The 26,919-nt window shown below is 36.2% G+C and overlaps 2 protein-coding genes across 3 annotated transcripts; one reads left to right on the top strand and one right to left on the bottom strand.

The window, feature by feature from the left end:
- The first annotated feature begins 657 nt into the window (after window positions 1-657).
- Window positions 658-25,215, top strand: LOC124827789 (HEAT/U-box domain-containing protein). Of its 2 annotated transcripts, XM_047300921.2 has the most exons (16): window positions 658-932; window positions 1,003-1,123; window positions 1,524-1,586; window positions 3,050-3,127; window positions 12,177-12,268; window positions 12,768-12,870; window positions 14,327-14,479; window positions 14,830-15,479; window positions 15,621-16,095; window positions 17,114-17,643; window positions 19,118-19,805; window positions 20,446-21,127; window positions 21,395-22,428; window positions 22,593-23,048; window positions 23,652-23,882; window positions 24,326-25,215. In XM_047300921.2, the coding sequence occupies exons 1-16, from the start codon at window positions 877-879 to the stop codon at window positions 24,569-24,571; spliced, it is 5,658 nt and encodes a 1,885-aa protein (XP_047156877.2). In that variant the 5' UTR covers window positions 658-876; the 3' UTR covers window positions 24,572-25,215. The 2 variants fall into 2 exon arrangements, with proteins under 2 accessions (XP_047156877.2, XP_047156888.2); XM_047300932.2 differs by lacking the exons at window positions 658-932; window positions 1,003-1,123; window positions 1,524-1,586; window positions 3,050-3,127; window positions 12,177-12,268 and having other exon boundaries at window positions 12,782-12,860.
- On the bottom strand, window positions 7,734-9,524 carry LOC148204452 (uncharacterized). Its single transcript, XM_088104191.1, has one exon. It carries the CDS (start codon window positions 9,033-9,035, stop codon window positions 7,734-7,736), a length of 1,302 nt encoding a protein of 433 aa, XP_087960317.1. The 5' UTR covers window positions 9,036-9,524.
- Window positions 25,216-26,919: the final 1,704 nt, after the last annotated feature.

Raw genomic sequence — 26,919 nt, 5'->3', positions numbered from 1 at the left:
CCAACTGGTCCTACTTTTTTTTGCCTGGTGCTTGTGGTTTTGGGGTATGTTTCATTACTGAAGTGGCGTGGTTTGAGGAAGAAGAAAGGTTTTGGCCATTAAGGGTTTTCATGCCTCAAGGGTAATTGGGAATGGGTTTTTTCGGCCAGTGAACAAAACTTTGTTGGAGTCTTTTGGGACAATAGCTGCAATAAAACATCGCCAGCATAGTGGTGTCTTTTCCCGTGAGAGAAGGAGAGTTGAGGTTTGATGGTAGAGGGGCGAAGATGAAAGGAACGAGTCAGAGGGAGAGAGAAGGAGAAAAGTTGGGAAACATGTCAGAAAATAAAAATACGTGACATACTACCGTTAGCCACATCAGTTAGTTTTTAACTTATTAGTTTTAGAGGATCAAAAATGAAGTTTCCTTAAGAAGAATGATTAAAATGTACCTTATTTTAAAAGAGGGACTAAAAACAAATTCGCTTGATAGTTTAGGTATTCAAAACATATTTAACGTTGAAAAATATGATAAAAATCTTATTTAATAATCGTATTTAATAGAATATCATATTTTATCTAATATCTTCTATCTGGTAGTTTAAAGTTACGCGTGACATAAAATACTCTTCGATTACTTGTCAATACGGTGCGACGTGATTGGTATAAATTAGCTGCAAATCGTAAACTCGCCTTCGACATTTCTCGCAATTCTCTCTGCGATTCTCACCAACATCGTCAAAGCACTAATATATAAATATTCAGTAGCTGAAGATTTCATTTGCCAAACGACGCACGGTGACTCTGTTATTACTGTATTTATTCGCTCTTCTTCGTTTCCCTAACTAGCACTTCCACAAAACAAGAGGAATTTGCTTACGCATTACAAAGAGAATAATGGGAAAGCAGAAAGGAGAAAACGCCAGAAGCAAGTCACGCCCTTCCAGTAGCAGGTTAGCGTCAATACCTAATTTGAAATTTCTACTTCGTCTTCCTCGTCTTATCGATTCTTCTTCCTCGCAGTCTCGCCGCCTCGCTCTTGCCTTCCGGCCCCGCCGCCGCTGCCGCCGTCGGATTCGGTGGTTTTGTCGGCAGCTCGCGCCTTGATCTTCCTTCTTCGTCCGAGGACTCCCTCCCCTTTGTCGTATGTGTTTCTAGTTTTATGCTATTTTTTACTTTTGAAGATGGTTGTTGTGAGAGAGTTCTATTTCCTGTTCAATTTTGTGTTATTTATGACTGTAGTTATAATCGAGTATTGATTAGGTCTGTTTTTGTGGTCATAATTAATATACTGGAATGGTACTGCTGCAGCGAGTTTCATGTTCTGGTTCAATAAATTGAGTTCATAATTAGAACGCATGTGCTACTGGGATGAACTAAGTTCGAACTTTTAATTTGCGGTGTCTTTCATTCTGTGTTTGTACGAGAGTTTTGTGCTGAGTTGGAATTGAGTTAGTAGAGCTGACTAGTCTGTTAGTGTTGCTTAGTTGACAAAATTTCAATCCTTGCCTTAATGCCAATATATTGATATTTTGGATATGCAGGATGTTGATAGTGAGCTTGCGGTTCACTTGAAGAGGCTAGGCAGGAAGGATCCCACCACTAAGGTAAATTTGGATTAACTTGTGAGCTAGTTTGGAGATATATCTGACATGCTCATCTGCAACTAGTTATAGTATTAATCAATGAGGTGTTCTTCCTAGATTCTAGGTTTAAAATTATCTTTTTTTGTCAATCAAATACCAATAAAACGAATGGAAGGCGATGAATCTCATACACACATCATACATGAAAAAGGACACTATACGTTAGAAAAATAATATGAGAAAAGGTACTTGTGAGGTCTATCTTCAGATTCATATATATGTAGAAAGAGAAAGAGAGATGTGTATCTTGCAACGGAAGTAGAAAGACAGAACAAAAAACAAAATAAAGTTCACATGTTCTAGATGACAAATAGATACCATGAAAGGCAACTTCTACAAAGTTGCTTAGGAGATAATATAAACTATTGTAACACTTCACCTGAAGCTGATACAAATAGTATGTACGAACTTAGGAACAAGGTCCGACCGAGGTCTTCTTTGGGTTTTTGTCAAAATATTTCAAGTTGATCATTGGAGCTAATAAACATAATACACATTTTCTTGAACAACAACTTTTCTTAATTAAAATTATGGTCAATTTCTATGTGTTTGATTCTCTCATGAAACATGGGGTTGGAAATGATGTGAAGAGCTATTTGGTTATCACAAGACTTCCTTATTTATTGGTTTCACAAGATTTCAGTTCTTGGAGAAATTGTTTTATCCACACAAGTTCACAAGTGAGTCACACTGTTGCCCTATATTCAACTTCAAAACTTGATTGGGAAATTACATTATATTTTTTGTTTTTCCAAGATATTAATACTCCTTCCAATGAAAACATAATATGCAATAGTGGAACGGTTGTCTATAGAAGATTGTGTTTAGTCAGTACCACAATTCCCAAAGATTTGGTTATTTCTTTTATCTTCATTTACCATACTTTCTCTTAGAGCATTTTTGACGTATATAAGGATGTGAATGATAACATTGCAATGATCAATAAAAACAACTTGTCACACCAAGTGCATTTTTTTTCAGATCTAGTAATAGTGAGATAAATAAGTTTTCTAACAAGTGTTCTGTATCTCTTTGATTCTGAGAAAGGTTCACTTTATTTTGTCATTAATTTTTGGTTTGAATCGATAGGAGTATCTACGAGAGTAAAACCAATGATGCTTGTTTCTTTTTGCACATCTAAAGTATATTACCTTTGAGAAATTGCAATACCTTTCTTTAAGTAAGCCACTTCACTGTCTAGAAAGTATTTTAGACATCCAAAATCTTTGGTCTAAAAGTGATTGCATAAGTGCTTCTTTATTTGAGAGATTTTATTTCATGCTGCCTTATCATTTTCACTCGCTTAAGCAAGTTTTGCTGTTTATAAAATCTATTGCTTATGTGTTCGCTCAAGTGAGCACATGACATCACTTATAAGTGAGTTTGTGCTTAAGGCTTCTTATTTTTCATTTTCTTTTTCACAGCTTAAGGCATTGGCAGCTCTATCTATGCTGCTTCAAGAAAAGTCTGCAAAAGAAAGCATTCTAATAGTTCCGCAATGGGTATGTTGTCTTCATATTATATTACTTGTTTGTCTCTAAATTGTCTGGAGCAGTTCTTTTACCTTTTATACAAAGAATATATAGTTTGAATACTGAACTGATTGTTCTTTTGCATGGTGATTTTTCTCTTAAAGAATAAAAGGATTTTCTTTCCTCCAAATGGTCTAACTGTTTGGCATTTAATCATGTCAGATTTTTATCTCAACAAATCATGATTACCATTTATTGAAAACTGTTATGGAAGTGAAACTGTGAAAAGAGACGGGTATACCAACGGGATGGGAGTGATAAGATATGTTGTACATTTCTATTTATCATGACTATATTGTGTCTAGGTTACCTATTTATCATGACTATATTGTGTCTAGGTTACCTTATTTATCATGATTATATTGTGTCTAAGGTTACCCTAATTATCATGTATTCTTGTATCAATTTATTTTTATAAATAAAAGATTACGAGAGGGATCAATTAAGTCCTTAAAAATGATTTCTTTTCAATCTCAAGTCAATCAAAGTCCCTTATTTTTTTTAAAAATTTAGGTAGACTGAGTTAGACATTGTTTGTATGGTCTTTCATTTTATGGCCTGTTATCTGGATTCCTTTGTGGGATGACATAATAACAACATTGGAGAAGCAAGGCAGCTGCAGCCAAGACAGCCTAGTTCTCCCAATTAGAGTTTTATTTTGTTTCTTTATAGGTTGGATTTCATTCAGTAGAATCCTTAATTGATTTAAGTCCTATGATTTTGGATCTCTTTCCATTTTCCATCTCTAGTCAAGACTAGAGATCTTATCCCTTGTTATCTCTTTCTTTTGTTATCCTGTGAGTATGCAGGGGCATCAATTATTCTCTCAGTTTGGTTAGCCTTAGAAAGTGCCCATATACTTCTCCTATTCACTATAAGATCGATCCTTCCACATCCTAGGTCCTATGTTAAAGTCCATCACCCATTATTGAACAGAATTAATACAAACAAAAAAAATTCAGAGGTTACCTGTTAGGAATCCGATAATAGGATCCTAATCGTATCTCTCGGTCACTATAACGCACACTCACTCAACAGAAAGAATCAAATAATGGATATTTTATTCTGTGAAATGAATAAGGAGAAACACGTGTAAGATGAGGGCATAACCCCTCTCACCAGGTGTTGCCACCGGTCTATACAAAGTATATGATTTTTCTCTCTGTCTAATCACAATAAAAAGTGTTATTCCTTATATACCCATACTACCCGCCCTATTTCTCACCGCTTCACCGCTAAGGCAGTTAGGCCTTCTTTTTCTTCCTTCTTTCATAAACTATCCAACCCCTAACATTACCCCCATCCTGAAGAGGAACCTTGTCCCCAAGGTTAAATTCTGGGAATTGCTCTTGGATAGTAATTTTGTCTTCCCATGTCGCTCCATCCACCCCTCCTTCATTCCATTCAATTAGCAATTGCTCTCTGGTCTCTTCTTCTAGCTGCTGTTGTCTTCTATTCATAATACGTATTGGCCAAATAGTTGGGCCCTCCATATGCAGATCAGCTGGCAGCTCCCGCTCTACACTCTTCGCTCCAATGGCCAATTTCAACTGTGATGCGTGGAATACAGGATGTATTCGAGCACTGTCTGGCAACAATAATCTGAAGGCCACCTTCCCCACCTGTTGCACCACTTTAAATGGTCCATAGTATCTAGCAGCTAGTTTCGGGTGTATCTTGGTTGGCATGGAAGACTGTTTATGAGGTCTAATCTTCAGATAGACCCAGTCGTCCACCTTAATTGTCACCGGTTTCCTACTACGATTCGCCTGTTTTACCATGGCTTCTTGGGCTCGGTTCAAATGGAATTTTAGTTGCTGGAGTGCCTCATCCCTCGTCTTCAAATCTTGTGCCACCGCTTCAACCAAAGTCTCCCCGGGAACGAATCTGATCAAAGTTGGGGGAACTCGCCCGTAAACTGTTTCAAAAGGCGTGCATTTTGCTGCTCCTTGGTAGCTGGTGTTGTACCAGTATTCTGCCCAAGGCAGTATAACACTCCAGCCCTTGGGCTGCTCCGAACAAAAACAGCGTAAGTACCCTTCCAGGATCCTATTTAACACCTCCGTCTGTCCATCCGACTCGGGGTGATACGCGGTGCTCATCTCAAGTTTTGTTCCCTGCAGCTTAAACAACTCTTTCCAGAACAAACTCAGAAATAAGGGATCCCTATCACTTACTATTGACTTGGGTACCCCGTGCAACTTAACCACTTCTCTCACAAATAACTCTGCCACCATGCGAGCTGTATAAGGATGCTTCAGGGGAATGAAATGACCATACTTACTGAGACGGTCTACCACTACCAACACAGCATCATATCCCTTGGATTTTGGAAGTCTAACAATGAAATCCATACTGATCTCTTCCCATATTTGTTGGGGAATGGGTAAGGGTTGCAGCAACCCTTGAGGTGAAGCCGCCTGATACTTGTGCTGTTGACATACTAAACAATGTGCCACATATTCTGTCACATCCTTTTTCATCCCTATCCAATACAAGGATTGGGCCACTCTTCGGTATGTGCGGTATATCCCTGAATGTCCCCCAGTGGTCGATGCATGCAGTTCAGCTAGAATTTTCGGGATCCACTTCGACTTAGCCGACAACACCAGCCTGCCCTTGTAGTGTAACCTTCCATTCTCCAAGGTAAATGGGAGATGCATATCAGGATTTTTGGTAATATTTTCCACAATTTTCTGGAGCTCTCCATCTTCCTCCACCTCCTCTAATACCTCCTGGAAATCTCTCCAATAGGGTCTGACAATTATGTTCAACTCTGTCTCCCCCTCCTCTACACTCCTGGACCCCCTTACTTTCTCCTCTATTGCCTCCATTCCCCTCCGAGACAATGCGTCCGCTACCTTATTCATAGCTCCCGCTTTATAGATTATATCAAAATCATAGCCCAAGAGTTTAGCAATCCAGTTCTGTTGATTCTGGGTTGTTATTCTCTGTTCTAACAAGTATCTCAAGCTTCTTTGGTCAGTATGGACCACGAACTTCTGGCCTAGGAGGTAAGGCCGCCAGTGCTGTATTGCCATCACAAGGGCCATGAGCTCCTTCTCATAAATTGACTTGCTCAATGATCCTTCAGCCAAAGCTTTACTGAAGAAAGCGATTGGCCGCCTGTTTTGCGTTAACACTGCTCCCACTCCCACTCCAGACACGTCACACTCAACATGGAAGGCCTGAGTAAAATCAGGCAATGCCAAAACTGGTGCAGTAGTCATGGCTGTTTTCAATTTCCCCATTGCTTCCCTGGCCACATCTGTCCACATAAAACTGCCCTTCTTCAACATGTCTGTTAGAGGGCGGGCAATCTTGCCATAATCCCGAACGAATCTCCTATAATATCCAGTCAATCCCAAGAATCCTCTCAAAGCTTTGATGGTCTTGGGTTCCTCCCATCCCAGAACAGCTTCCACTTTTTCTTTATCCATTTCTACCCCTTTTTCGGATATCAAGTGGCCTAAGTATCTAATATGTTTTTTTCCAAACTCACACTTCTTATGATTCGCCACCCACTGATGCTGCATCAAAGTGTTCAACACACACCCCACATGCTCCAGATGTTCTTTCCAAGTCCTACTATAGACCAAAATGTCGTCAAAGAATACCAACACAAATTGTCTCAAATATTGTCTCAACAAGGAATTCATGGCACTTTGAAACGTGGCTGGGGCATTGGTAAGCCCGAAGGGCATCACCAAAAATTCGTAGTGCCCTTGGTGTGTTCTAAAAGCGGTCTTGTGGATATCCTCCTTTCCCATCCTAATTTGGTGGTAGCCGGCCTTAAGATCTATCTTGGAGAAATACTGCGCCCCTCCTAATTCATCAAGCAACTCTTCTATTACCGGAATGGGAAATTTATCGGGTATTGTGGCTCGATTAAGGGCCCGATAGTCTATGCAGAAACGCCAGCTTCCATCCTTCTTCTTGACTAGAATGACTGGACTAGAATAAGGGCTAGTACTAGGTCGAATAATCCCATTTTTTAGCATTTCCTCCACCTGCTTTTCTATTTCCCCCTTCAATAAGTGTGGATATCTGTAAGGGCGCACATTAATGGGGCCTGTTCCTTCTTTCAGAATTATCTTGTGCTCACTCTCTCTTTCTGGCGGTAAATCTTGAGGCTCATGAAACACTTGCTGATATTTTTCCAGCAATTTTTCCAACTCACTCCCCTGTTTTTCTGTCAGATCTTGCTTCTCCCCTTCTCCTATAGGTACTTCCATTTGTCTTAACCCCCATATTACTGCTATCGCCTCTGCCTCAGTAATTTTGAGCAGCGCTTCGGGTGCTATTATCTCCCTAGCCAAAGTCGGATCCCCTCGGATCATCACTTCTTGTCCTCCTTGTTGGAACTTCATGGTTAAATTACCCCAATTATTCACTACTTCCCCCAACTTAGTCAACCATTCTACCCCTAGAATCAGGTCTACACCTCCTAAATCGAAAACATAATATTGCTCCGTAACTTCAATATCCCCCATATGTATTACTACCCCTTTGCAACAACCCTGGGTTTGTTTCCTCTGTCCGTCCCCCAAACAGACCGAATGAATCTGGCCTTTATCTACCTCCATTTGCAGCTCCTCAACCAATGGGATATAAAATTGTGGCTAGCACCACTGTCAACCATGATCAACACCACCCTATCACCCAATCTTCCTTGAAGTTTCATGGTTTTCGGTTGAGTCAATCCTCCTGCAGAGAAGAAAGATAATTCTAACCTCTCATTTTCCACCTTCACTTCAGTTTCTCCAGGTTCTTCCTCCTCATCCTCGCCCAAAATCAACACCCTCAAGCTGCGTTCCGGACAACGATGTCCAGGGGTAAATTGCCCCCCACACCGAAAACAACGTCCCTCTTCCCTTCTCTTGAGATATTCGTGATAAGGGAGATTTCGCACTCCTCTTCCCATTGTGTTGTTCCCCGTAGCACTCGCACCCCTTCCCGTCGTATGACCCGAGTTTCCTTCTCTTCCCCCAGACCCTACGCTCTCCATACTAGCCGTCCGCCCTTCCTGGTTTCGCATTGGTTCCACTCGAGTTATCGTCCCCGTCGTTCGTCCCCCCGACCCTTGTGGTCGATTCGCACCACCACCCCAAGTCTTAGCTCCTCCCGGTAGGACCTCCACATCTCTCGCAATTCGCATCGCCGTCATTAGTTCTTGGGGATCATGCGGTCGCACTCTATTCCTCACGTCCTCTTGTAAGCCTCCGAGGAAATAGCCTAGAAGTTGTGCGTCAGTTACTCCGTTCGTTTGTCCTACCAGAATCTCGAAGTCTCGAATGTACTCCTCGACTGTTCCGGTCTGACGGTTAGTCATGAGCCTCTCAAAAATCGAACCCCTGTTCCTGTCCCCAAATCGTCCGATCATCGCGCATTTCAGCCCTTCCCAGGTGCGGTTCGTCGCTTTCTCCCGCCAGAACCGATACCAATAACCAGCGCTCCCTTCCATGCTGACATATGCGACTCTGACCTTCTCCTCCTCCGTCACTCCTTGTAGCTCAAAGAAACGCTCCGCTCGGTTGATCCAGTTCAGAGGATCCACTCCCTTAAATACGGGAAGCTCTACCTTCTTCCTCCAATAAAATTTTCCCTCAGTTCGTTCCGCATCGCGTGAACCTCCATTCTCATTCTCTCGCCTCGTCCTCCGCATGCCGTTCACTGAAGCCTGACTCCCATCCGATCTACCTTCGTGTTCGTGGTTGCGATTTCCCAGCATTCGCATGATTTCTTGAAGATCCTGTCGAATAGCCACCGAGTCTTGTCTTATCGCCACGTTTTCCGCCTTCAATCCATCTACTGCAATCTCTATAGCTTCGAGCTGGCTCTCCACCACGTTTAGGCGTCCTTCGTTTCTTCCCTCCATTACTCCGATCTCTCTTCCTTGGATCCGGCAGGTCGGACCACTCTGTTAGGAATCCGATAATAGGATCCTAATCGTATCTCTCGGTCACTATAACGCACACTCACTCAACAGAAAGAATCAAATAATGGATATTTTATTCTGTGAAATGAATAAGGAGAAACACGTGTAAGATGAGGGCATAACCCCTCTCACCAGGTGTTGCCACCGGTCTATACAAAGTATATGATTTTTCTCTCTGTCTAATCACAATAAAAAGTGTTATTCCTTATATACCCATACTACCCGCCCTATTTCTCACCGCTTAACCGCTAAGGCAGTTAGGCCTTCTTTTTCTTCCTTCTTTCATAAACTATCAGTTAGGTCCTATGTTAAAGTCCATCACCCATTATTGAACAGAATTAATACAAACAAAAAAAATTCAGAGGTTACCTGAATAAAATGACGCCATAGTGTTCTGTGGAAAGCGAATTCTTCATTAAGCTATTTAGATTTAAACCCTTTTTAATTGTTCTCTGTTTTTCTTGGCCTTATTCTATCTCTAATGGTTAAATTAGTCTTTGTTTGATCTACTTTTCAACATATGATCAAGCAACAACATTTTGCTTCTTGCTTTTCTAAGAGATAACATTTTCTCTGAACAACACGCAATATCCTGTCTCAAAGCATCTATCCATAGGAGAACCAACAAAAACGTCACAATAGCCAATAATTTGGGTATTCCATCTTCATAAACTAGTGATACCAAGTTGAGAAAGATACATAGGAATATTAGAATGAATTTGAGAGAGTGCATTCCTCTCTCTTAGGATTTCATATTTATAATAACTTGGGATATATATTATAAGTTACAATCTATGAGAGTGAAAAAAAGATAATTCGAAAAGATACATTTAGGAACTAGGTCTAGCACAAAGCACATAGCACCTTACGAGAAGTCCTATTGAAGACCATCTGATCTAACATGGAAAAAAAAATTAAAAGTACAATACAAGGAATAGCTAACACTCAATTCTTAGGCTAGGTACATACACCAAAAAAGCAGCTTTATGAAAGCTGTAGAATAAAGTAATAATCACAATTTTAACACTCAAACTACAACATATAAATTGTTTGCACCAAACATGGAACAACATTTTGGCAAAATGACTATCAATTTCTATATATTTACTTCTCTCATTAAATATTGGATTGGAAATAATATGAAGGGTTGCCAGATGATCATAGTACAACTTGATCTGCTCAACTTCACAAAAAATTCAATTCTTGAAGGTTGCTTAATGCACTCAAGTTTGGCCAAAGCCATACATGTACTATCCTAAATCAAAGGGACAAATGATCCGAAGTCGGTAAAAGATAAAGAAAAAGGTGAAACACTTTAGATTTAAGAAGGACAACACTTTTTCTAGAAAAATTGTCATATGACTAGTAAGATTGAAACTTCTATTCAACCATGTTCTTGGTGGCACATATAAATGAGCATCACCCTTGTCATCGAATGAGTTAACATAGTATATGGCATTCTTGAATGCAATAGTATTTAATGTTTTACCATCCCCCAACCGCTCCAAAATGGAGACAATGTGCAGACTTGGCTTTGCTACATTATGCTCACACGATTTGCTATCACCATCACTATTAACTTTGCACTGGATCAAACAAATTCTTTCCCTATTATTGAAGATCTTATACCAACTAGAGATATGACCAAATTATAGTATATAAGTGGGTGCAAAATCATCTTATAAACTGATTTTTTAAGGTTGAGTTAGACTTGAAGTTCACTTTCTAAGATGATATCAAAGCTAAACCTGGTGAGGTCTGTTGGACCTATCATGAAATTAAACTTTAAGTCTAATTCAAAATCACAAAATCGGTTTGTAAGGTGAAGTTTATATCCCAGTGTTGGACTTTGACTTTCACTTGGATCTAACAATCACTTATTTGGTTCTTTCGAGGAGAGATTCCAAAGAGATTTGATTCCAAAGAATCATAAGCACACCCATATAAGATACCATGACACTACTTTCAACTCAAAATTTTAAGTCCATAGGTTCTTTCTCTTTGTATGTTGCTCATCTTATTTCTACCTAATGTCGGACCCTCGCCCTTGAGTGCTACCTTTACATATTGGCACCTCTAGTTGAAGCACCTTATTTTTATCTTAACTAAGTACCTAAGTGGTGACTCCTATTTGTATGTGCTATCTTTTACCACAACAGGGACATAGTTGTTTGAAATCCTTGCCACAAAAACTTATGGTACAAGGAATTCACAAACTTAGGAATCATCATCTATTCTATCATTTTGATCCGAGTTGGTCACTAACACGAAATAATGACTCTAATACCATCTTATAGAAGTGTACTTAAGCCTAACTCAACCTAAAAAATTGGCTTGTGAGGTGGGGTTTACATTCAATTATAGATTAGAATTTGACCATATCTTTAGATGATGTTAGACAACAAAATAATAATCACAATTACAATTTCTCCTTTATTGTAAAATAATAATCACAATTACATTTTCTCCTTTACAATTAAATCCAAAGGTTTATACATTTGAAGACTAAAAACCTTTTATATGTTTGTCCCTAAAAACGTTCATCATTCTCTTTTCCCATTGATTCAAAGCTTGAATAATTGCAAGGCTAACTTTTCTTTAAATTGAGTGAATTTGGGTAGGTAGAGATGTGAAAGTAAACAGGGTTAGTGGGGCTTACAAAAGTCTTGAGTGTGTGAGAGTTGGGGAGATTTTTTCAAATGTTCATGCTATTGCTCAATAGGATTTTGCTGGCCTCTCTTCAATAACCTAAGGCTCCTTTTAAGTTTATTTGGACGATGGACATAATTAATCGCAAAGTTCATAGGCCATGCAGCTCTATGTAGACATGATTTGACAGACTAACAATAACCACTGTACTTTGACATGTGAAAAAAAAAACAGACCTCCAATTTTAATATCTAGAAATGGATGGGACTTGGAACATTGAATTGGATGTCAGACTTCCATTTGTTTTGTTTGATCATGCATCTTTCTTCTCTGGTGGATATTGGCTCCTTCTATAAATTTTTAAATCCACTAGTGTCAATCTCCAAATATACTTATTTAGTGTATTTGACTATTTAAATTGTTCTTATGTAGGCATTTGAGTATAAAAGGCTTTTGCTGGACTACAATAGGGAGGTTCGGCGGGCCACTCATGATACCATGACCGCTCTTGTTACTTCTGTTGGGTAAGAACTTTTCTGACCGACATTTATATGATGTTCTTTTTGCTTTTTCTCAAATGTACAATTTAATATATGAAAATGGAAATTTGAATGTGTTGCTTCTTTTTCTGCAAACTTATATGGATACTTGTCGGACAATAGCACATAAGACCTTAAATGCTTTGGGATATTGACATACTGTTTTCTATTACAGCATGTTTACGGTCCATACTAGTTATAATTATTCCATTTCAATTATCTGATTGGTTATATCTTCTATGTTACTTGCAACAATAGTTTATGGGGAACCCAAACATCTTGACAATGGCCTCAACATTTAAGTCTACCTGTCTGCTGCAAACTGCATTTCTACTAGTTTTCTAAAATTCACATTTTTTTAGTGGAGATTGAATATTAGCTATGTACTTGTGTAATTGATCCAAACTTTGATGATTCTCTGTTGAGAACTTATTTAATGCAGTACAAGATTTATAGTTGATTTCCCTTCTCACATCCTTCTCAGGAGAGATTTAGCTCTGCATTTGAAGACTTTGATGGGACCATGGTGGTTTGCTCAATTTGATCCAGTTTCTGAAGTTTCTCAGGCAGCAAAAAGGTCTTTCCAGGTTTGCTATATTTGTTATCGCAACTTACAGTTGTGTTCTAAATTATTTCTTTCATGATGACGAACAAAGTCATCTTAAAGTATAGTAAACTTGTTTATAATTTGATGCTCCATACATCTATATGTTTTCAACCTGCCAGGAACACAAATGATCAGTTCTGGAATCTTACTGTAATATTATGCATAGGAAGTACATGTCTTGCCGTTGTTTCTTATCTACAAGTATCCACTTTAATTTGTAATAATTTTTTTATGGAATGGAAGAGAGGTTTATGAAGGAAAATGTTTATCTGGAATTTGTATTTTAGTATTATAAAGAGTTGGTTCATTGAAAATTTTCAAGATAATTGGTAAGTTCATAGACACGGTTCTTCAAATATTTTAGTGGTGTGGCTAGACCAAGATGCAATTATTAGTTTTATTTATATCTTAGAGGTCCCGGTGGTTTCTTTGTTCTTTTGAAAATCTTTCTTGTAAGCTGGGAGTAGGTTAAAATATTCTGGCAAAAGTTTTTTAGATAGTAGTGCCATATCCTTTCCTGTATAGATGTATCCTCTTTTAATGCATAAGAAGTATATAGTTGCTGTTGTCCTGGGTGTGGGAGGGAGTGTTGAAACCCCCCCTAATTGTAGTCACCCTTAGTCTGCCATAGTGGCAACTTCTTTGGTTAAAACAGTTCCTTTGGGGACTGCTTTACTTGCATCTTCAGAGGTAGTGGGTTTCTCCTACATCATCTAAATTTCTTACAAGTTTGTTTTGTGGGGTTGAGAGATAATCCTAAATTCTAAGAAATCCTAGTTGGGCTGGGTATAACTAGACTTATGCTATATGTGATTTGGTAGGAATCCTTCAAACCTAATCCACAATCAAGCCTGGCTTCAATTGGTATCTTTAGCTATTGTATCAGTTTGTAATGTCAGGATAAGGATGATCCACCTGATAATTTCTTTTCACGCTCAAAAAATGATGGGAAGTTTTTCTAAGTTACTTTGAATGAAATGTTCAATGTAATTTGTGTAGAATTGATTATCATGGGAAATATTTCTTAAAGTCTTGAGTATATATTTTTCTTATGCATACCCTTAAGTTCAAGTCATGCTTGCATGTTCCATGCTGAAATTGATGGCCCAACTTTGTTTAAAATCTTTTTAAAAAGTGATACAATGAGAATTTACGTGAAAGGAACATGAAGGGCGTTGATATGCTTAAACTGAAAACTGAAATATGTAAGCCTTTGTTTTGAAGTATCTTTAAAATGTACATGGATGTCAGAATGCATTCAGTTTTAATTGCAGGTTTGTTGTCTTTAATATGTTCAATTCAGTAACTTGTAATTTGTAGGGTTTTTGGTCTAACTAGGTATATTCTGCACAGCAGATTTTAAACTTGTACTTTACAACCTTATTACCAAATTTGTGCTGTGTTATTTGTTTTAATCCTTTGTTGGATTGTGACAGGCAGCCTTTCCAGCACAGGAAAAGAGACTTGATGCTTTGATTTTATGCACAACACAAATATTTATGTATTTAGAAGAAAACCTAAAGCTCACACCGCAAAATTTATCTGATAAAGCTGTAGCTACAGATGAGTTAGATGAGATATATCAGCAGGTATATCGTGAGAATCACTTTAACACACTTAGAAATCAAGTCTTTGATTTATTGATTTGCATTGGATCTCCTTTTTAGTGGATTAAGAAAGATATTCTCTACAGTAAAATTTATTGGGTCGATACCTTCTTTTGGTATCACAAACACAACAAACATTTTTTAGTTATTATATGATGTAAGGATTTTAAAATTATGGTATGCTTATTGCATCATGGAAGCTTTTTTTACAAACTGATTATAGGAAGACATCTATTTTTAATTTAGTCATTTAAGCTTTTGCTCAAAGGTGTCAACCTATCTTAGTGGCATACTTTTTTTACTTAAAGTCTAATATTCGTTTGATCTTACAGGTGATATCATCAACGTTGTTAGCATTGGCCACTCTTCTTGATGTTTTAATTTGCTTACAACAAGGACCTGGTTTTGAGAACGTAACTACTGAACCTAAACATGCTTCTAAGGCTAGGGTGGCTGCTGTTTCTTTTACTGAGAAGCTGTTCAAAGATCATAAATACTTTCATGACTTTTTGAGGTCACAAAGGCCTAGCATTCGATCAGCTACTTATAGTGTATTGAAGAGCTTAATAAAAAATATGCCACAGGCTATTAATGATGGAAATTTAAAAACTGTTGCTGGTGCAATTCTTGGTGCTTTCAATGAGAAGGATCCAACTTGTCATCCCTCAATGTGGGATGTAATATTACTTTTCTCTAGAAAATTCCCAGATGGTTGGTCTTCCTTAAACATTCAAAAAAGCATACTAAATCCATTTTGGAATTTTCTTAGGAATGGTTGTTTTGGTTCCCAGAAGGTTTCATATCCAGCTTTGGTTTTATTTTTAGACAATGTTCCACCTACATCTGTCAGAGGGGATAAGTTTTTTCTTGAATTTTTCAAGAACTTGTGGGCTGGAAGGAGAATTTCTCTATCTACAGATAGACTGGCATTTTTCCAGGCACTGCAAGAATGTTTCCTTTGGTCTTTGAAAAATGCTTCAAGGTACAAAACTTTTTCGTTTTAATTCTTTGGCTGCATTTTGCGGATCTATTTACAACATGTCAATATGCCCCTCACCCACCAAAGAAAATATTTAGCTTTCCTTGTCCCTTTTTATTATAACCTGTCTTCTGCTTGTATTAGATATAATGATGGAGAAGAGTCAATCTGTCATTTCCGAGTCACTCTTGTTGATCATGTCCTTGTAAAGCTTTTTTGGAAGGATTTCCTTACAGCTGGAACCTCGAGAGCCGATGACATAATCAACGCAGGAAAATCAACAATTTCATCGGAGGAAAATGTTTCTGAAAACGAGAAAGTGGATATGCTGAGTATGAAGTATCCTATGCCCTATTTGCAAGAGTTGGGGAATTGCTTTATTGAAATCCTTTTAGGCATTTATATATTGGATATCAATGTTCTATCTGTTTTTATTGAGGAACTTCAGGTTAATTGCATGGGTGCTCTTGAGCAAGCAGTTAATGTGGACATTGTTGAACGAATCATTTTGTTCATGTTTTTGCTGGAAAAACATGCTGTGCTGAAAGGTGCAATTTGGCCATTGGCCTATATTGTGGGACCAATGTTGGCGAAGTCTTTCTCACTCATTAAATCTTCAGTAAGTTGATATTTCTACAAACTTGTGACTCTGTAATCTATCTTATTCTTGTTTTGTAATTTTAATGATAGGTTGGATAATGAGAAATTGGTATTGACATATCACATATATGTAATGTGGAGTATATACAACATTTTCATCTTAATCAGAATGGAGTTCCTGTTATTACTTGCTCACCTTGTAATATTTTTCTGGCTTAATCATTTATATTTTTATCTATGCTTAGAATCAGTCTCTTTTATACACCGCTTAAACAAATCTGGGTTTGATGGGCTCTATTGTTGCTCTGAAGATTATTTTTAGGTCTTTTAAACAGTAATTGTTTAAATCTAGAGACAAGTGGTATAGTATACAAAGGAGATATTTTTGGGGGCTTTCCAACAAGAGAATAGCTAAGAAACACGTAAAATATAAATAAGTTGTTAGATTTATGCTTCATATAATATATTACATATCTTATTGTAAGTGTAAAAGTTGTTTGACAGCCCCTATTCTAATTGTTACTTACATCAGTTATTACACTAGTGTAACTTACATCAACTATTACACCAATGAATGTGATCTTAATCAATCTAACTGGTGAGTTATAATTTTATATTACATTGATGGTGTTTGTCAAATTTTATGAAAAACAAACAAACAATACGACCTTAATAAAATTCTTCATATTTTAATATATTTTGAAAAGTTCATATTATGTTGATTACATGAAAGGTATCAAATATAAAATATTGCAGATATGATCTACATGAAAGGAACTTCCAGTCCAGGTGGGTTTTTGATAATAAATTGTATTACTAGTTATTGAATGATGTAATAGTTGGTGTAAGTTACACTAGCAACTTATGGGAATCAGTTATGATGCCACTGTTGTTAGCTTATCCTGTTTAGAAATAGGCTTGAAAGTTGCATAGGGTTACAATAATGTTAAATTTAATAAGCATCAAATGATTACTTTAGATGTGAATGATATTTTCTACCATGTTTTTCCAGACTCACCCTGTTTTTTAAATATCAGGATTCACCAGATACTGTGAGACTTCTGTCAGTTGCTATTTCAGTATTTGGACCACAAATGATTGTCCAAGAAGTTTTTATTAAAAACAAAGGGCATTACTCTAGTCAGGTTTCGTGTAATGGGGATAAATTAGGGGAAGCTGAAGACTTTATGCAAATATTCAAGAATATATTTGTTCCTTGGTGCCTGCAATCAAATAGTTGCTCAACCAGTGCTCTGCTAGATTTGTTGTTGGCACTGCTGGATGATGAGTATTTCTCAGAACAATGGTCCTTCATCGTCAACTATGTGATTGGCCAAAGTTATTCTGAGTTTGAATCAAGGTTATTAGATGCTGACCATGCGGCAATATTGGCTATGCTCCTAGAAAAAGCAAGGGATGGGAGAATGAAGAGGAAAGTGAAAGATGATTCCAGTCATAGTCCAGGCAGCAATGCCAAAGATTGGCATCATCAATATCTCGAATCATCTGCTATTGCTGTTTCTCAATCCCTGCCGCCCTTCAGCACTTCTCATGTGCAGTTTATATGGTATGTTAATTCAACATTTCAGCGGCAAGATGAAGTAATAGCACACATTATTTATTTATTCACCTGTCAAGAACTATACATGTCAATAATATAATTGCTATAGTCTTCTCTTTTCTTTTTTTATTTTAAATCCAAAGTTCTAGTTATCTTCCTCTATTTTGGTCTTTGATCCCATTTCTTGCATTAAACAGATTAGTAATTTTCAAAATTGGATATATCAAGCAAAAATGGAAATAGGGTAAATTAATTATAGAAATGTATATTTACTGAATTTATTGTGTGTCTAATGCAGATCACACACAGTATGTATTTATACTAATTTTCTGAATCAATTATAATAAATATCAACCTAATAATTAGGAATCAATCATCCTAATTTTCTAGAATATGTAACTGTTAATTTCTTACAAATCTGTAACAGCGGATTACATTCTAACATTAATCAATGGATCCATAAATTACATTAGAATTTTTAAGTAAGTCCTTGTACTCTAAAAGATAATGTTTAGGTTTCTGGGCTAGGTTTCTGTTGATGTTGGAAAGGATACTCTTGACCCCTTTTCAGATGTAGAGACCTGTTTGAAAATTTCTGAACAGTTTTGGACCTACTGAATATTAAACTAGAAATTTGATCTTTGAACTATTTGGGAATTTTCAAGAGCATCCTTGTACTTTAACAAGGATCGAGATTATTTTGTCTAACTTTGACGAAATCCCAGCTCAGGCATCCAATTAAAAATAATTTATAAGTCCAAGAACCCTATTTAAAATTCTCTTATAGTTTGGAAACTAACATTCATTTTAGCAAGGAGGGGGTGGGGGGTAGTAATGGGTGTGAAATGGAATGCATCAATTGGTGACAAGTGGTTCTAATTGTTTTGATTGTGTCAATGCATGCATGCCATGAATATGTTTGTACATAATTTTGTCTCATAACAGAATTGAATGGACTGAGTCTGATGCTACATTGTCTCTTGTTAAAAAGGATTTTTGTGGTGGTTAGATTTTGATGACAGCCTATCTTTTCCAATCTGACAAATGCTAATGCAGAGAGTCCACTTTAAACATCATCATGTCTATGAACCTGCAACTAATTATGCAAGATATTGGAAAGTGGATAGTTTCTGTAGTTTATGATGTTTGAAAGTTGACATGGATAATATGAATCTGAAGCCATCAAGGCTTATGGGGAAAAAAAGGCATGTGTAGCTGGTATAATAGACTGATATACAATGTTGAATAGATATAAATATTTTGAACCTGTTCCACAGAAATAAAGGATAGACTTGATTAATTTTTGTTTGGAGGTTCTTTTTGTAATTTGTTATATGGGTTTGGTTTGCCCCCTCCCCCACATACATTTTTTGTTTTTTTTTTCTTTTAATAAATTTATTGATGTGAAGGCATCATGCCTAGCATGAATTTATAAAAAGTTGCTTAAACTTCACTCTGATCTTATGTTCTTTACCTGCAGCTCTCTTCTCGGTGGTTTAACAGAAGAAAAATCTTCTTTTTTGTCAAGAAATGCTTTGATTCTCATTTATGAAGAGATTTTCAGGAAGTTACTATGTTTTCTCCAGGCTTCACCTTTCTTTTGGGTACAGAATGCAGCTTCTGTTTTAATCAATGATGAAAAAATCCCTGTAGAATTTGATAGTTCTCTCAACATTGTTGAGATAGCTCAATTTTCTCTTGAGATACTTGATGGTAGTTTCTATAGCCTGAAGACTCTTGATGGGGAAAGTGGACTTGTATCTGGAATTTTATCTGCAATTTTTGTCATTGAATGGGAGTGTAATTTAAGCAAAGCACTAGGTTATTCACTTGATGACAATTCAATGATACAAATCAAGCCCAGGATAACATTTGGTGAATTAGTGTGTGCTTTCCATAACAAGATAAATGTTCAATTTTTGAAAAGCCTTTGCTCAGATAGCCGCAAGAGATTGTCAAATATCTTAGTTCAGTCAACAAGGTTAGCGCTATTTGCCGAAGACAGACTTATTAATGATGAAATTGTATCGTTATGCTGTACATGGGTTCTTGAAGTTCTTGAGCATGTCTGTGTGGATGAAAATGAAGAACAAAGTCTGCTACAATATCTACTGAGTAAGGATGAAATGTGGCCTGCGTTTGTTACTCCAAATTTTAGCTTGACAAAGGTATTGACATGTTTATGTGTTCATCTTTCATTTTTGAAATGTACTATTGCTTACTAAGTAAAATGGAATCATTCATGTTATTTATTTTGACATACATACTGGAAACAAATTTCTTGTAAAACTACATCGATGTGAATATAGGGTGTTTCAATATATTTCTTCAAAAACACTTCTAGAAATGGAAAATAAGAAGGAACATGAAATAAGTTTCTCTACTACGAGCTAAAATTAGCTCATGCATAAACTAAAAGTCATGTTTTAGAAAAGCTAATATGGGGGAGTTTCTCCAAATTAATTTATGCATACGTTAATTTTAGTTTATGGAGAAAACTCTTTCCATTTTTTTTATATTTCTTCTAGTAGTTCTTATAGAGAAATTTATTCATACGTATCCTTAGCTCATTGAGCTATTGTTGGCTTCAACAAATAATAGCCAACAAGACTCCTTTGGAGTTTATTGACTCAGTATGTAGTTAGTATTTCTGCTATTTTATTTTTTTGAACGCTCAGAACAAATTTTAGTGCCTTCAGACAGTGGTTTATGATAAAGCTAGTTATGGCTTCTAGGAAATAAAACATTCTGCATAATATATAGAGAAAATTATGTGCTACTTTAACCACTAGTTTATACTGAATGCAGGCTTCTGGAGACAAGAAGTTTGTTGCTTTAATTGACAAGTTAATATCAAAAATAGGGATTGATAGAGTTATTTCTGGGTGTGGTGTTCTTAATCCATCTTTGCTTGGAAAAGGTCAAGAGCTTGCATCTTCTGCATGGTTAGGTGCTGAAATCCTGTGCACGTGGAGATGGCCTGGAAGCTGTGCCATGTCTTCTTTCTTACCTTCATTCTGTGCTTATGCCAAGGGCAATAATTATGTCCAGGAAGGCCTGTTAGATGAAACATTGAGAATTTTGCTTGATGGTTCCCTTGTTTATGGAGGCACTGGCACAAAGAGTTCCGTTAGTATGTGGCCAGTTCCAGCTGATGAAATGGAAGGTGTTGAAGAACCATTCTTAAGAGCACTTGTTTCGTTTCTCTCTGCTTTATTCAAAGAGAAAATATGGGGCCCAGCAAAGGCATCCAGTCTGATAGAACTTTTTGTGAATAAACTCTTTATTGGGGAAGCAGTTAATACTAATTGTCTTAAGATTCTACCTTTGCTTATAAATATACTTCTAGAACCATTTTATGGGTATGAGGAACCTGGTACTGGTGTCCATCATTGTTCTTTAGAAGAAAGATTCGTGCAAAATACTATGATAGACTGGCTGGAGAGGGCACTAAGTCTTCCACCTTTGGTCACATGGAAAACAGGAGAAGGTAAACTTCCCTTTCTCAGATAAAAACACTGATAATTCACCAGTTTGTTCTGAAAATGCATTTTTATCAGTATGGATAGAGATTCCATTAAAATTATGTATTTTTTGTGTACTTTAAGATGATTGTGTATATGGGTGTGTGCTTTTTTCTTTATAGTGTTAATTGTTCACTTTGTTCAAATGAAACTGTTACCATGAAAAATTTCCATCCAAAAAATCTCGGGATGAATAATGTTGGTATTAATGAAATTGCTCGTTATTCTTGTAGACATGGAAGATTGGCTTCAGTTGGTTATTGCCTGTTATCCCTTCATCTCAGTGTCTGGTCCACAAGCATTGAAGCCAGCGAGAAGTATCAGCTCTGATGAGAGGAAGCTTCTCTATAAATTATTCCAGAAGCAAAGACATGTTGCTGGTGGATCAGCTATATTTAATCAGCTTACAGTGGTGCAGATGCTTCTATCAAAACTTATGATTGTTTCTGTAGGATATTGCTGGAATGAATTCTGTAAAGAAGATTGGGACTTTTTATTGTCTAACCTAAGGTGTTGGATTCAATCAGCAGTTGTCATGATGGAGGATATAACTGAAAATATAAATGGTGTTGTTGATAGCTCAGCTGATAATTTAAATCTGATGAGTCAGAAAATTGAGCAAATTATTTTAATTTCAGATCCTTTTCCAATAAAGATTTGTGAAAATGCCCTTTTCTCTTTTTTGCTTCTCCTTAAGCATTGTAAACTTCAACAAGATGAAGAGAGAGATAATCTAAGTACATTTAAATCAGAAAATTTGGATTCTGTTAAAGATCGAATTCTAGAGGGTGTCCTCCGCCTACTATTTTGTACTGGAATTTCTGAGGCTATTGCATCTGCTTGCTGTAAAGAAGCTGCCTTAGTTGTTGCATCATCACGGGTTGAATATACACACTTCTGGAATTTGGTATCTTTTGGGGTTGTTAATTCCTCTTCACAATGTAGAGATAAAGCAGTGAAGTCAGTTGAATTTTGGGGACTAAGGAAAGGGTCTATTAGCTCTTTGTATGCTTTACTTTTTACTTCCAAGCCAATTCCTCCATTGCAGTTTGCTGCATATTTTGTTCTTTCAAATGAGCCTGTTTTAAGCATTGCCATCCTTGAAGATAATGCTTGCAACTCAAACGTATATGCTGCTACTGACGTTGATGTCAGGGGGCATGACATGTCAATAGAAGAAAAGGTCCATCTGAAAAAGGAAATATCTGTCATGGTAGAAAGGGCACCTTTTGAGGTTCTTGGAACGGAGTCTCTTTCACATCAACGCGTAAGAATGCTTTATATTATATGGGAATGTAATTGAACTATGCTTCATAAACATTATATGGGAATGTAATTGAACTATGCTTCATAAACATTTTCTAATGTTTATTTACTCATTTACTTTACCGTTTCATTGATGGTACTAATGATCTACAAAATACATTGCAGGTAAATCTCTTCCTTGCTTGGTCTTTGTTGTTATCACATCTACAGTCATTATCTTCCTCGTCTCAAAGGGAGAGACTGATCCAGTACATACAAGACTCTGCTACTCCAGTTGTTTTGGATTGCCTTTTTCAGCATATTCCTGTAGAGACTTTCACAGTTCAGAGTCTAAAGAAGAAAGATGCAGAGCTCTCTGGTGGTTTGTCGGAAGCTGCAAGTGCTGCAACCCGTGCCACCACAACTGGTTCACTCTTGTTTGCTGTGGAATCTCTTTGGCCTGTTCAATCGGAGAAAATTTCATCACTTGCTGGTGCAATATATGGTTTAATGCTCCAGGTTCTTCCAGCTTATGTACGTGGCTGGTTTAGTGATTTACGTGACCGTAACACTTCAGCTGTCATTGAATCCTTTACAAGGACTTGCTGCAGCCCTCCTCTCATTGCAAATGAATTGTCTCAGGTATGATGTAATTTCTTGTCCATGTAAGTAGTTTGCCGTTTGATAAATATTTTCGTGAAATAGCAGAATCTGTTATCCTAGAGTGTGGACATTTTAAGGTCAAGTTGCATGATCGTATCATATTTGTTGAATAGCACAAACTAATTAAACATTTTGCGTGATAATCACATTACTCTTTCCGAACAAAGTTATATTAATAGATACACTAATATGTATGCTTGTTCTAAACTTTTAACCTTGATTGTAAGTACTATTACAAATCTGATGATTCAAGGGTGGCATTAACAAGGATTCTACTAGAGGTTAACTGGGGGAAGGTTTAGAGCATAAATTTCAGCTGTCAATGAGATTTTGTGCTGTAACTGTTGCTTAGAATCCATAGGTCATAGGTCAGAGGATCTATTTTGGTGTGGATCAAATCTCAATGTTCTAAAGTTCTAAACACTTGTTTATGCCACAACCCAGCGGCATTGTTTGGTCCTTGTAGCTAGCCCACCTAGTGGAAAGAGGCTTTGTTTGTTCTTTATTATTGTAACATGCACTAGTTTATATAGGTATAAGCTTAGTTCTATTATATATGCTCACTTATAATCTTCAATGCAGATTAAGAAAGCCGACTTTCGTGATGAGAATTTCTCAGTAAGTGTAAGCAAATCAGCAAATGAGATTGTTGCTACTTACACAAAGGATGAAACGGGAATGGATCTAGTCATTCGTCTCCCTGCATCTTATCCACTAAGGCCAGTAGATGTTGATTGTACAAGGAGCCTTGGAATTGCTGAGACCAAGCAAAGGAAATGGTTGATGTCAATGATGCTATTTGTTCGTAATCAGGTATTTTGTAGTGGGCTTCTGCTGCCCACTTTTGCAAGTTGCTCAGAATTAATCGTGTAGAGTCAAAACTCGTATAACTTACTCTTTTTTGTTTGCCTTGCATGATTAGTTGAAATATAGTTTATTGAGAATTCTTTCCTGTGATCGATTACTTTTTAGTTTATACCAGTCTTGCTGAATAGTATAAACCTTTATGAAATTCAGTGGACAATGGATTAACGTGATAATTAATGATTATCAGAGCAGGTTTGCGCTGAAGTTACTCTTTGTTTGCATTGCATGATTAGTTCAAATATAACAGTTTGCTGAAGTTATTTCCTGTGATTGATTACTTTTTAGTTTTACCAGTGTGAAATTAAGTGCACAATGGATTAATTTGAGAATTAATGATTATCAGAGCAGGTCTGCGCTGAAACTAACTATTATTTCTTCTGGTCCTGCAGAATGGGGCTTTAGCAGAAGCTATAGGAATTTGGAAGCGCAATTTCGATAAAGAATTTGAAGGTGTTGAGGAGTGCCCGATCTGTTACAGTGTAATTCACACCGCAGACCACAGTCTTCCTCGTCTTGGTTGCAAGACATGCAAACACAAATTTCATTCTGCTTGTCTTTGTAAATGGTTTTCTACTTCTCACAAATCATCATGCCCACTGTGTCAATCTCCGTTCTATGGTTTACACCTTGAGTAATGAATTCAATTTTACCAATTTTTCTGGCTGGTGATTTCTTGCACTGAAAGTAGTGGATGAGGAGAATGTCTCGACATATGAGAATCAACAGTAATTTCAAGCATTGAGAATCAATGCTCTGATTGAGGCAGGGACAACTTACAAACTACAACAGGTTACCGAAGCAAAAGTGATTTACAGATTCTTTTCTCCACTAAGCTTCTTTTTAGTCACAGCGTTCAACTCGAAATTAATGAGGAAGTTGAACAGTGGTTTTTGCGGCAACAGCATGGGTGTATCATATTTTCCATTAGGAGAGGTGAATCAGATTCCTTTTTCTTTTGTCATATTTATCCTCTCATTGAATTTTGCTTCCCATGGTTGTAATAGTTATTGCTTCGCATTGTTTTTGTTGTTTAGAGGAGGTTAGTTCTGATCAAACAGGTAGTCTGAATCAGAATGGCTTGTACATTTTAGATTATTTGATTGTCATGGAATCACTCATAAAGTAAAGGATCAATATTTGGGAATGAGTGATACTTGATCAATTTAATTGTTTATTAGAATTTAATTTTATAATATCAACTTACAGTGAGAGGGTTGCATTTATGTACACTGTAAATTTTGATCATATATTGTATGAATATATTATTTTAAACTTTGAATGTATTTTTTATTAATTTTTAATTTAAATTATTTAAAATGAACGATACATATTTGAAATTAAGTAAATGAATAAATAAAGGCTTAAATGTTTACTTCGTTCCATGTTAAGAGGTGAATTTTTATTTAATACTCTTTAAAAATGAAGACATTAGGTCTCTATGTTATGAAAAACTGGACAGTAGAAAAGAAAAGAAAAATAGTGCGGTTACATCAGCATGAATTTAACGCTGTTGCTGTCAACTTAGCGGACATAATCTTATTTATACACTTTTTATAACATAACATAGGAACTTAATGTCTTTATTTTTAAAACTGGATACTAAACAGAAATTCACCTAAGCATTTAAGCCATAAATAAACTAAAAAATGTAATTGACTATTTTGTTATTGTGTTAAATAAAGTTAATTAGTAAACATAACAAATTTCATGATTTTTTATTGTTAGAAATATAAAACTGAATTAAAAGTAAAAATAAAAATCATAATTAATTGATGAAAAACATTTATTTATAATAGTATTTTGCGAGTACTTCATCGTGCATAATATTTGTTGAACAAACTTATTGTTAGTTAAACAAATCAAAGAAGTTGATTATTTAATCAAGAAATAATTTAGAAAATAAAACAATTGTTTCTTAAGTGTAAAGTGAAAGTTAAAATGACATTTGTTTCAAATGAAAAGGAGAGTAACTATAAATTTTATCTTATTCTCAAAAACGATTTGGCTAACTGTGTTCCGAATAGTTGGCATACTATGTTAAATGATGTTATATGTTAATTAATTGCACGGTTTTTTACTTTGTATATTGTCCTCGTTGAACCCATTTCCAATCATGAAACCCTATCATAGACCTCAATTTACTACATAGTTTTCCTATAAATAGTTTCTTTTATTTTACATTTTTTTTAAGACTTGTAATATGTTTTGGCTTTGGAATTAAATAAACCTCGTCTAAGAATGTATCAAATCAAACTAGGTTTAATTATGTCAACGGCACGGGTCAGCATTTTTAGTTAACTTCTACAAGGCAATACGCCAAATTTACCTTCTATAGTTGGTGATTATTTAATCAATACTAAAATTATGGTAACAATGCATATACAACACTTGTTCAAATCATATATCAATCAAATATCTCATATAATCGTTTTATATCTTCCTCTCTCTATCGTCGTTTTTAAATAACGAAAGAGAACAATTTAGAAGGAATTCATTGGGAAGACGAGGAAGTGGAATGACAAGATCTCCCTCAGAGGTGACTAAATACTAAGACCACTACGACAAATATCAAGAACTTTTTGCCTACAGTATATCAAAAAGATTGCATGCGTAATTCAGATAAATCAGATAAAAAAAATTAGTGCAAAACTACGAAATACCCAAAGCAATACGACATGTGCATGCAACGTGTAAGGCACCACGAATAAATGCGTAATGTCTTCATTTTTTAGTGGTCTATTCCTTTCGGTATTCACTTTTAATGCTGATGCATACATTTTAATTAGGGTTTTATTTCTTACTATAATCTTATAATTATAAGTGTTGAAAATTTTAAGTATGAGTTTAAGTTTCCTATTAAATAAAAATAAAAAAAAGTTGAGCAAAGAAAAAGACTCACCAATCTATTATGGATTTAACTCTCTTCGCTGTTACAAAACTATTAAAACTAACATATATCGATCAAAAAGAAAAAAAAAAGACT

The sequence above is a fragment of the Vigna umbellata genome, chromosome 1 (genome assembly GCF_029865625.1).
Source record: "Vigna umbellata cultivar VRB3 chromosome 1, Vumbellata_1.0, whole genome shotgun sequence".
Lineage (NCBI taxonomy): Eukaryota > Viridiplantae > Streptophyta > Magnoliopsida > Fabales > Fabaceae > Vigna > Vigna umbellata.
Note: the sequence above shows the minus strand (reverse complement) of the source record. Positions and strands in the feature narration are given on the sequence as shown.